The sequence below is a fragment of the Pseudonaja textilis genome, chromosome 10, assembly GCF_049901715.1.
Source record: "Pseudonaja textilis isolate UNSWEBS1 chromosome 10, rPseTex1.2, whole genome shotgun sequence".
NCBI lineage: Eukaryota > Metazoa > Chordata > Lepidosauria > Squamata > Elapidae > Pseudonaja > Pseudonaja textilis.
The window spans coordinates 5,694,787-5,707,268 of NC_141999.1; the positions used below are offsets into that span (position 1 = coordinate 5,694,787).

The 12,482-nt window shown below is 38.3% G+C and overlaps 1 protein-coding gene across 2 annotated transcripts in view; it reads right to left on the reverse strand.

Annotated features, from left to right (window-relative positions):
• CSMD2 (CUB and Sushi multiple domains 2) overlaps nt 1-12,482 on the reverse strand; it is a 635,577-nt gene that overhangs the window by 385,810 nt on the left and 237,285 nt on the right. For both annotated transcript variants that reach the window (XM_087939569.1, XM_026702685.2), the window contains exon 5: nt 8,276-8,483. In XM_087939569.1, the coding sequence (XP_087795695.1) occupies nt 8,276-8,483 (208 nt within the window). The remainder of the gene's footprint in view (nt 1-8,275; nt 8,484-12,482) is intronic.

Sequence of the window (12,482 nt, forward strand, 5' to 3'; positions counted from 1 at the left end):
TATCATATACACCCAATCAAAGGACTGTGAAATACTTAGGACAGGAAGACCATTTTTTAAAGTAGGGTTGTGCATGTTATAAGCAGCAAATGTAGAAGCTTCATCATAATAAGTACAGTGGAATAGGCATAAATCTACTCTTTATAAGAAAAGATCTTGACTATGATAAAAGTGTCCCAATGCAAACTGAAGACAAATGGCTTTTTTGGGGTTACAAAGATGTGATTCACCATAACACAGGGTCTAGTCACACCAGAATGTTTGTTTGTTTATTTATTTATTTAATTTATTTATTTATATTGCCAACTATTCGCCCATGGAGGTTCAAGGCAACTTACAGAATATAAACCTCATTTAAAACAATAAAACTAATACAAAGTATCAAATAAATTAATATAATAAAATAAAATAACCCCCCCCCCCCCGGTGATAGCCAATCACACGAGAAATTTAATGAGGTCCATCCCGCTCTGGGTTCTCCAGGCCCGCTGTCCAAACCAGGTCTTCCAGAAGAGTATTAGAATGGGGGGACATTCTAATTTCTGGGGGGATGATATTCCAGACAGAGGGAGCCAGCATGGAGAAGGCCCTTCTTCTGGGTCCCACCAGGTGTATTTCCCTCGGGGATGGGACCAGCAGCATTCCCTGCCTCCCCGCTCTGGTGGGACAGGTAGATATGACTGGCAAGAGATGGTCCATTAGGTAACCTAGTCCCAAGCCATAAAGGGCTTTAAAAGTGACAACCAGCACTCTGAACTGCTACCTGGAAACAAGTCAGCAGCCAATGCAGCTCCTGCAGAAGAGGTGAAACATGTGCACACAAGGATCTCCACAAAATCATGCAGGCCACTGCATTTTGCACCAACTGGAGCTTCTGGATGCTCTTCAAGGGCAGTCCCATGTAGAGCGCGTTGCAATAGTCAAGCCATAAAGTGACTAGGGCATGAGTGCCTGTGAATAGGGACTGTTGGTCTAGGAAAGGATGTGACTGGTGCACAACCCGCAGTTGCGCAAAGGCCCTTCTGGCCATGACTGCCACCTGTTCTTTGAGCAGGAGTTGTGAGAACCCCCAGATTATGCACAGGGTCTGTTTGGGGTAGTGCCAGCCCATCCAAGACCAAAGGTGGAAATTTTCCATGAGCCAACAAACCCCAAACCACTTGATCCACTTGATCTTGCCATGGTTTAGTTTCTCCCCATCTAGCCCCTAATAGCCTCCAGGCACTGCACGAGGGAGGACACAGCATCACTTAACTCACCATGGGCCGAGTTATATAGTTAAGCATCAACAGCATATTGGTGATACCTCAATCCCTGGTAATGGATGAACTCTCCCAGTGGCTTCATAGAAATGCTGAACAGGAGTGGAGAGAGTACCGAGCCCTATGGCACCCTGCAGAGCAGTGGGCGAGGGCTGGATCTCTCCCCTCCTATCAACACTGACTGCAAGTGGCTGCTGAGGAAGGAAGTGAACCAAGTTAGAACAAGGCCTCCCATTCTCATCCCCCGAAGCTGCTCCAGGAGAATACCATGGTTGGTGGCATTGAAAGCCACCAAGAGGTCAAGTAGAGCAAGGAGGGATGCACTACTCCCATCAGGCTCCCGTCAGAGATCATCCAAAAGTGCAACCAATGCCATTTTCATCCCAAATCCAGGCCTGAATCCTGTCTAGTAGGGGTCGAGATAATCTGTTTCATCCAGAAACTTCTGGAGCTACTGCACAACCATCTTCTCAACAACCTTCCCCAAAAAGGGAAGATTGGAGACAGGTTGGAAATTATCCAACCAGGTGAGTCCAATGATGACTTCTTAAGAAGAGACAGACCACAGCCTCCTTAAAGTGCTGGGGCACTACTCCATCTTGTAGGAAAGCATTCATCGCCACCAGAGTCCACTCACCTGTCACCTTCTGGGAAGCTTTCACAATTGTGCCAGGTGGGACATGGGTCTAAAATACAGGTGCTTGTGCACATACTCCATAGGATCCTGTCCTCTTCCTCTAGAGCAACAGGGTATAACTCTTTCCAGGTAACAGGGCAAAAACCTGCCTCAGGGGCTTCCACCAGATCAGCAACCTTGCCGACATCTAACTGGGAACAAAGTCGAGAGATTTTGTCTTCCAGAAAATCTGCAATTTCCTCAGCGTGCCCCTTCAGGTGGATCTCCTCCTTCCCCATGTTACATGAATACTAATAGTAATCCTGTTTTTGCAACTTGGTTGATCATCAAAGATTCAAGGCATTTGTTCTCCAAAAAAATTAAACAAAATGTATGTTCCACTCCCTTTCATGTGCTAGTGTTTATTTGTGCCATTAAGTAGCACTCAATTGTCTTAATTGTTCTATATTTATTTCCATTGTTAACAGTAGTATATCTTGAACACGTTTGTCCTAGACAACCAATATATAAAAAGCATCCTGATGGTCCTATGCATTGTTAAGATATAAGCATTAAGTCATGAAGTGCTAACATGATTTGGCTTTTAAAGAGAGAGAAATAAAATATTCACAATATTTTCATCTCCATTAGAGACAAGGACAATATAATTTCTGTTGAGAACATGCAGTGACAGCCACCAACATGAAAAGGACTGAAACATTTTCTGTAGTGTGCACAAATATGGCACAGTTAATGATTAACACACATTTCTTAGAATTCTTATTTATACCATGCAAATTCTTTAGTCAGTATAAAGTATTCCCACCACATTTCTTTTATTATCAGAAGGAGGCAGTATTGTCAGATTTACCAGGTGTGATGAAGTCAAGCGAGGGTTAAAAGGGAGAAGGAGATGAGGCAAATATGAACGTATTTCACAGGTAGCAAGATAGTTTAATAGCAAGAATGGACATCTTTACTAACTTAAGTTAGTGCTTAATCCTATAATGCATGGAGAAACTTAACCATTGTTCCCACTGAGAATTTCAGACCAAACTAAAGCCCAGAACTCTAGAGAATTCCTGAAAGCTTGCCACCAGCCATCAGCCATCAGTAGACACATGGAAATAAATCATACTTACAGACCAGTCAAAATCAAAAGTTAAGAGAAGAAACAAAAAGACCAGCACAATTTTCCAGCAGCCAATATCCTGATTAGTCGGGATTAATACCAAACAAGCACTCAAGCAGAAAACAATATCCTAATCAAGGAACTACCAAGGAAAAAACTACATCTCCAGTAACATTGGTAGCTAAACAGGAAGCAAGCACCACACACACACTAACTTTTATGACATTACCTATTCAGGTAATGAACTACATGCAAGCAAACAACCACGCTCAAAGAGCATCAAGGACTCCACAGTGAAGCGGATCTTGCCATTGTTAAACAGTTTAGATATTTCACAGAAGCTTTAACGGACAACATTCTAATTTCTCTGGTTGTGCCTGGGTAGTCCTAGTATTTATTCTTATTCAAATGTCACAGCAGTGTATTTTTCACAGCTAATGAGGCTGACTTTAAATGTCTTGGACATTACAAAAAACTATTTGTATCAGCAGTACTTGAAAGTATTGATACATACATTGTCAACCGGTTGGAGAGAGTAGAAGACAAGACACAAAAAGGAATTTAAGTCAAGATATAACTGGAGTGAGGCAAGCACTCAACCCCTTTGAAAATTAGAACTGCACTTTGTGAACCCAACTGGTTTGAATGTGTATGTTTTCATACAGCCTTTGAATACAATGAGTAGAAATATCTAATAACTGGGAAGATTTACTCATAGTGCATCCCTGGGAAATGTGTCAAACAGTAGTTTCAAGTCAAAAGCATATATTTGTGTATTCATTGAAAAGTAATTTATCTCTTAGAAAATTTGTCACATCGATACTAAATAGAAGTGGAGGAGATTATAATTTAACCTACTTTGGGAAACTACTGTCTTAAAATGTAGTAAGAAATTCACCAAAGACAGAAAGAAAAGAAAAGTACATACTGCTAGCTTTTGTTCAGGGTATGCCCTTGAAGAAGATCAACAGAGCAGACTGGAGAAACCCACTTCCCTTGACAGCTACAGCTGACACTTCATCAAGGGAAGGGAAGCCTGAACAATGTGAAGCTCAAATCTCCCATTGCTTGTGAACTGAGCCAACTCATATGAAAGTCAATTAAAATGAGTGTATGCTAATAAAATCCATATCTTAATAAAAATAATAATAATAATAGCTTGACATCTGACTTTTGCATGAGCCTTGGAAACATTATCCAATTTGGGGCATGTTCAATGGCAGATGTTGCAATTTAACAAAGGTAAAGGTTTTCTTGTCCAGTTAAGTTCTGATTCTAGGGGTGCAGTGTTTATTTCTGTTTCTTGAACAAGGGAGCCAGTGTTGTCTGAAAACATTTTCCATGGTCACGTGGGCAGCACCTGGGGCAGGAATGGGAGCTTACCCACTCCTGCACAATGTTTATCCCATTACACAGTACCCCATTGCCCATTGCACAGGGTCTCAAACCTGGACTATCAGCTTTCCAGTTGAATAGAGTTAATAGGATTGCAATAACTGTGTTTTCCCCTTAACATGTTGTCAAGCAAGTATAGCATTATCAGCATAAACTTGTCTTTAATTCTGATGACAACAAAACCATAAGAAATGTATCATATTTTAAATTAACACTTAGTAGCAACATCTCTTCTTGGAACAATGCTGGCATCCTTCCTTCTCCCTGAGATGGCGTCAAGCATAAAAATAGCTTTTCTCACCCTGTTAATAGTTGGTTATCTTCCAATGGGTGAAAGCCACGAACAGATGACATAATGGGGGAACAAAATTTGATTGGAAAAGAGTGTTTCCTGTTCTTCCTGCTGTCAATACAAACGTATTATTTGTACAGCTACATTTTAACTACCGCTGTGAGCTTTATTCCCATATCAACATCTGTCATGCTTAAAACTGAAAATCCAAGGATCTGTGTGCTTTCATGCTAGATCAGACTTCCTCAACCTGATACATTTCAGATGCATTGAAGCTGCAACTCTCAGCATTTCCAACTCTTTGAAAGTGAGCCTGGGGCAGAGAAGGTTGGAGTTCTTGAATACAGAGGTTTTCTAGGTCTTTGAACAATCCTGGCTCCTGCTGATATGGAAGGCCTATAAAGGTTTTGGAAATCCAAAATGACTTCTGTGTAATAACAGAATATAGCAGATATACACAAAGCCTGCTAAAGAGACACTGCACAAAGCATGTTTGCATGAATGAAGCCCCTCTTCACAAAGCATTATAGTAGCTGTGTTCCTTACAAGTCTCCTGTTGATGCTCTGAAAACTGTCTGCAGCTGTCTGCATGCGTGAGCATAGTCACTTCACATTCTAGCAGATCCAATGTAAATTATATTCAGGCATAGGCATAAGAAGATGATTAGGCCAGGATTTAAAAGAGATGGGCATCTTGAACGTGTTCATATAACATTATTTGGCCAGGTCAAATACAAATCCATAAACTGAAATCATGAAGAAATTGCTTCATTCCAAACATCATTCCAAATTTTTGATTCCTTAGTGTGTTGTGCATATTAAGTCCATTTGATAAGTTTAGGTCCAAATGTGCAAATTAGAAAAAAATCCTTAATTTCAACCTTTCTAAAGTCCATTTCTTCTATCTATGATTTCTGCATCCATAAAACTACAAATCAGTTCTTGTTCTATCAGTTCTGTTATGTCTGAATTGATGAGTTCTTGTAGAAAATGCAAACATTCTGAGAAACATCTGAATGTTCCGTCTTTAGTTTTAGAAGCATCTAGTTTAGCTTTTATCTGGTTGCTTTTGACAAAATCACTTTCACAATCTTTAAAGTGTTCTATACTGAACACCGTCAAATAACACTGAAAGCAAACGTATAAACTAAATTGGGTGAAAATCCGTCTTGCAACTTTTCAGAAAGTGAGCATATTGAAAATCAACTAGAAAAACAGAAGTCTGAACAACTACTAGACATGTTCTCCTGAAACAGAGGCTTCTGCTGTTCTAGTTGCTTCCTTTGGGAGATACTATTCAGGTTACTTCATTGTTATATATTTTTCTAAGACTGTGGAGACTGATGTGTTTCCATGAAAGCCTCTAACTTCTTTCCTTGGTTTTAACGAATTGTGGGAATCCAGATAGGCTATAAGTGTTGGAGTGATGTTTATACTATATAAAAGAGATAATTCATTCATACTGCTTGGCAAGCTGGTAACTAGGTAAATGGAAATTCCCTACATCCCATCCATTGGAATTTCATTGAAACTGTCTTTCAAAAAAAAATTTCAAAAGTATCCTATACATCAAAATTCTACTGAGCACAGGAAGAAAAATGTAGATAATATTTTCAAGGTGGAACTAACACATTGCCAAGAGAGTAGAAAAAAACCAACCAAGAATTACAATTTAAGCAACATTATTAGTTTCATTCTGCCTTTGGAGGGTGGGCAATCTGAGGGCACTTATATTCCAAATGTAAAATATGGTTTTTCGCTGCTGAGAATGTTTTGTCACAGAAAAGCAATGAAAGTGTAATTAGAGAAAGAGATTTGATTTATGCTATACTAAGCGGGTGGAGCCTGGGTCATTTTAAGATTCTTGCATGAATGGCTATGCCTTTTTGATTCTGAGTATTTCTTAGCAAAAATGAGTACTAACACAGCAAACAAAGAGAGAAAGAGAAAGGGAGAACGAGAAAAAGATTGTCTAACCACACCACCTGCATAGATAACTTTCTTTTGGTGAACTTGCATTCCATCTTCAGTTAGAAGTTCCTAAAATGGCAGGAGTCTAAATAGAAGAGTCTACCATGAGGGAAAGGTCTGGCCAAATAATTAATTAAAAGGATCACATAATTATTATCACTGCTCATTTTACTTGTTTTGGTCTAAATTCACACATTACATTAAACCACAATACATTTTGAGTGGTGAGGGATTTTACTTAATTATGAGTTAGGGTTAGGGTTAACATGATACCAGACAATTATGGTTTATATAACAAACTGGAATTAATAGTGGGATATTAAGCAACCAACTGTACTATGCAACAAGGTAAATACAAAGAGGATGGCTTCTAATGTTTACACAGATGTAACCTGAAAATTGGTTGGAGTACAAACAGGGGGGAAATCAGAAACCAAATATTTAGCTTTATTAATTAGGGGTGTTTTTCTTTCTTTCTTTCTCTTTTTTAACATTTAAAAATAATAATGATATAATGAAGATTTTGACATCAAGCTCAAAAATGTATCACTCTTATATCTTGTGCTCAGAAATGTATCACTCTTGCATCTTGTGCTCTGCTTGGAAACTTTTAACATTCAAAATAAGATTAGTAATTGTATAACTTCAGTAATTATTTGCCCATTGACAGGTTCTTTTAAATACATCTCTTCCTTATATAAACATTCAAAAATAGTCAACCAATCAACAAAAACCAAAATGGAGTGAAGAAAACCAGAACCTACTGTGGAACCAAGATAACAGACACTACAGACACTTCTGTTCTTTTTTTTTTTATCTTACTTCCCTGAAAAGGGATTAGAATTGTCTAGTGTGAGTTTTTCTTCAAAAATTCATTTACATTACTTTGTTTTGATAACACAATCTTCCCAACAATATCAAATCAATATGAACTACCAAGCTAAAAAGTTTCCATTGTTGATACACCTCATTTTGAAATAGAAGAAAAAGACCACCAATGAGTTCTCTTTAACATGAAGTTAGAACTCATACTATTCAACTAGCACCATTAAAACAAAATGGAGGCAAAAGGCTACAGTCACAACTGTGACAATAACATATTAAATTTATATGCCAACTCTGGGCAATTGTGCAATAGTCAAGACAATTGATTTGCTCAATGGCAATGGAAATCCCTCCAGCTTCACTACAGCTCTCATTAAAAAAAAAATAGAAATTAATTTTATGATAGTCACATGTATTATGCCAACCCCCAAAGTTACAGACTTTCATATACATGACATGACAATTTATTTTATTTCTTACATAAGTTAAAAAAATTAATACCTTCATTGTGGAAGATAGATGGATGGATGGATGGATTGATAGATGGATGGATGGAGAGAGAGAGACAGACAGACAGACAGACAGACATGATAAAGAAAAAATCCTGATTCTAGGATGAAGAGTGACATTTCCATTGCATGTTAATGAAACATTTTAAAGGCATTAGTATTGTTCTTTATTTAGGCAATTCTGATCACTTGCAAACCAACACTTGCAAGATATGGCACCAAAGGGTACAAATAATCCATACTGATCTAAAAAAAAGTAAAGCAGTTGCTTACCATAAAGAGGATCCCTCCGTTCCAGTGACCTCTAAAAAGTCATATTCGTCCTCCAATTGGAAATCCAAGAAAACCAGAGCTATAGTGTCTCCCGGCTCTGCTAGAATCGTCCATGTGCAGTCAGCGTTGTTGTTGTACTCCAAAGGGTAATGGGGGGTTGAAATTATTCCACTTTGCCCCCGAAGTGTCCCACCACAGGCATCATCAGCTGAAAACCACAACAAGAAAGGTTAGTTCAGCCAAAAATAACAAATGTCAACCTGAACTCAAGGCTTTTGACAACATTCTCCTTGCCCCAGCTTGATCAACATACAACACATTTTCAAGGGCCTTCTGTCAAAACCATCCTGAAAGTTAGTGTAGCGGAGCAATCTACGAGAAGAAACATAACACAGAGCCCATTTCATCTTGAATCAAATAAGAAACCCTGGCCTAGATCATATGTCACACTCTGGACTGAATGTACATCATGGTCTTTTCCAGAGATATATGGATGATGATATCCATATGATGGCAAAGAAGATTGTGAGAAAGTTGGAGGTGAATCAGATGAATGCCTATCTCAGAAAAGGGTGATGAAGTGCTGAGAGGTCTGGGTATAAATGTTTCTAAGAAACTGCCTAAAACTGAAATTGGAAATTCCTATGCTGGGATCCAAATTTTCTATTTATTCTAAACTAGCCTAAAAAGATGCTAATGACATTTACATTGTTCTTGCTTTCCTGAGTCTTGTGAACAATGTGGGGGTAGCTGACTTTTTTCCTTTCCAAATTCCATAGTCCAGGAGATGTTTGGCTCAGGAGCAGCAAGGGACTGTATTTCAATTGCATTTGATTGTATTGTAATTTTATTTCACTGTAAACCATTTGGTGACATTGACTCACTTCTATTTGGTGGTATATAGATACAATAGACAAATAAGTTAAATAATATAGATACCATGAAATGGAACATAACATTGGGGACAATTGGGAGGGTATATGCAGTTCTAAGAGCTGTATGTAACTATTGGTAAAAGTTTCTCATTGCTTCATACAATTCATTTTTTTTCTTTTCCTGATTATTTTGAACTTTGTTCCCATTTTTGTTCCAAATATTGTTCTGAGATAAATAATGACAATGTCTGGAATACTCTACCCGACTCTATAGTTTCTTCGCCAAACCCCAAAAACTTTAACCTTAGACTGTCTACTATTGACCTCTGTTAGTGTTTGGGGATAAACCCCCGAGCTGAGTGCACAGCAGCAGTCAAGCCAGGCAGCCAAATGAGAATGAGGCTGGGCCCAAGAGTATACACACACTTGAGACAAAAACACTGTTTGTGGTTTTTAAATAGGTATTTAATTCACACAGAGATTAAGAATAGTCATTCAGTCCATATGTCAGTATCCAGTATATCTATCCAGTTACCTAGTCTTTTAAACAGTAAATATAATGTCTTTATCTGCTTGTTAATCTTCTTCTTCTGATACCTTTCTCTCAAAGACAATGCTGAATCCACAGCTCACCAAGCAAACAGTCCTTGTGTTCAGTAGAGAGAGGTATCTTGCACAGTAGACATCTCATACAGTAGGCAGACAGACAGCAGACAGACCAGAGACCAGTAACACCAGGAACTCGAAACCAGGATCAGAAACCAGGGACTCGAAACCAGGATCAGAAACCAGGAAGTGTTACGTGTCTCTCACTGCCTCTTATTGCAGCTTACAACCACACCCATAATTATGCAATGACATTGCAGTTTTGGAGCTTAAAGCTGCAAACACTTAAAACTAGGTTTTATATATTCATTCACCCAAACCAGTTGGTGTATTCATATACCCAACATATTCCCCTTTTGGGTGACATGAATATATAATGCCTTTACAATCTGAACCCATATTTTTCACAACTCTCTAGGTGCTTATTAACACCTTGGGCTTTAGTAAAATTATCAGCTATATTGTCCTCCGACATACAGTACTCTAGCTGTATCATTTTACTATTTACAGATTGCCTTACATTCAGATATCTCAAATCTGTATGCTTGCTCCTAGTTTTTACTGCAATACTTGTAGCCATTTGAATTGCTGCCTGATTATCTTCATGTACAACTATAGGGTAATTTACAGTTATACCCATATCTTTCAACATTTGTTTGTACATTATTAACTCAGTACACAATAAAGATAAACAGGAGAATTCTGCCTCCATAGTAGACAAACTTATATGCTGTTGCCTTATTGACTTCCAGCCTATTAATGTCTTACCCAGCATTATGGCTGCTCCTGAAGTCGACTTTCTTGTATCTCTTTCTGATGCAAAACTAGCATCTGCATAAGCACTCAATACGAGATCACCTTCTGGTTCTAAATACAGTGCATGGTGTAATGTTCCTTTAAGATATCTTAAGATTCTTTTCAATGCTATCCAGTGACATTGAAGCGGGTCATTATTGTGCCGTGCCAGCTGATTAATACTGAAAGCAATATCTGGCCTTGACCAATTGCTAATATATGATAAGCTACCAATCAAAGATTGATATATTGCCTTATCAAACTTGGGACTTTGTGTATCCATTTTGCAAATATCCTGACTCATTGGAGTCTTTGCAGGCTTACAAAGTTCCATTTTATAATCTAATAGCAATTTAGATATCTTATCTTCCTGAGATATCTTAAACCCTTTATGTGTTTTCAATATATTCAAACCTAGATATCTCTTTATCTCCCCTAATTGCTTGATTTTTACCTTCTTGCCTAATGATGATATTATTTCATTTGCTTCATCATTAGTCTTAGTTATCAGAGCAATATCATCAGTAAACAACAATAATAATGATATCTTCCCATTCTTTTCTCTCTTAAATAGACATGGGTCGGCTAAACCAGCTTTAAACCCTATATTGTTCAGTTCTTTCACAATATACTGGTTCCATTCATAGCCCGATTGTTTAAGACCATAGAGGCTCTTCTTTAACAACCAACAATCATTATTATTATCATCTTTCAATCCACTAGGCTTTTTCATATATACAGTATGTCTTAGTGGAGCATGCAAGTAAGCAGTTTCCACATCTAAATGGTTAACTATATATTGCTTGCTTGCTGCCCACACTAATGCTGCCCTTAAAGTTGCTGCTTTCAGACTAGGTGCAAATACTGCATCATAGTCTTTTGCACTTTGTCTAAAGCCTTGGGCTACTAACCTTGCCTTATGGATTGTGTTTCCATCCTTATCAGTTTTTATCTTAAAAATCCATTTGCAGCCAATGGGTTTTATACCAACAGGTAATCTCACATTTTCATATACCTTCATATCCTTCAAGGATTTCAATTCCTTATTCATTGCAGCATACCAACTTTCTTTCTCTTTAGAAGGATACCTTTTTATCTCATCCACAGTAGATGGTACTCTATTAACCTGGCACACTGTGTTAGCCTGGTATCTATCAGGCAGTCTAGATACACGTGTAGTCCTTCTGGGAATTACAGGGCTTGTATGAGGACTTTCTTGAGTTACTACTTGGTCCTTTTCCTCATCTTGCTCAGCTATTTCTTCTTCTATTTCTTCTTCTATGGGCACAATATCTTCCTGTACTTCTGTCTTCACTTTATTTTTAAAGTTACAGGGATACTTGATGGGATTTCTATAGGATTCAATAACCACTTCTTTATTGTTATCCTGCTCTAACTTATCCCATCCTACGTGCTCTAGAAATTGGGCATTGGCACTACATAACACTCTAGATGTGCCTTTCTCCCAAAATCTATATGCCCTATGGTTAGCTTGGTAACCAACGAAGAAAAATTGTTTAGCTCTGTGTTGCCCTTTACGCCTGAGTTGTGTAGGGATATGCACCCATGCTGGTGCACCAAATGTGTGCAGGTAACTCAAATCAGGCTTCCTGCCATGCCACATGGTGAATGGTATTTCACCAGTAGTTGAGTTGACCACGTTGTTCAATAAGTTATTAGCACACATTGCAGCCTCCCCCCACAAAGAATCAGGTAATCCAGAATCAGTTAACATTGTTCTAACCATTGCCTGTAGTGTTTGGCCTCTTCTCTCAATATATGCATTGTGCTGTGGTCTGTAGGGTGCAGATGTCTTATGAGCTATTCCAGCTGCCTTTAATCTATCCTGGAATTTGCTGTTAACAAATTCCGTACCATTATCTGTCACCAAGGTTATCAGTTGCCTTTTAGCCTTTCTTTCTGCAAACTTT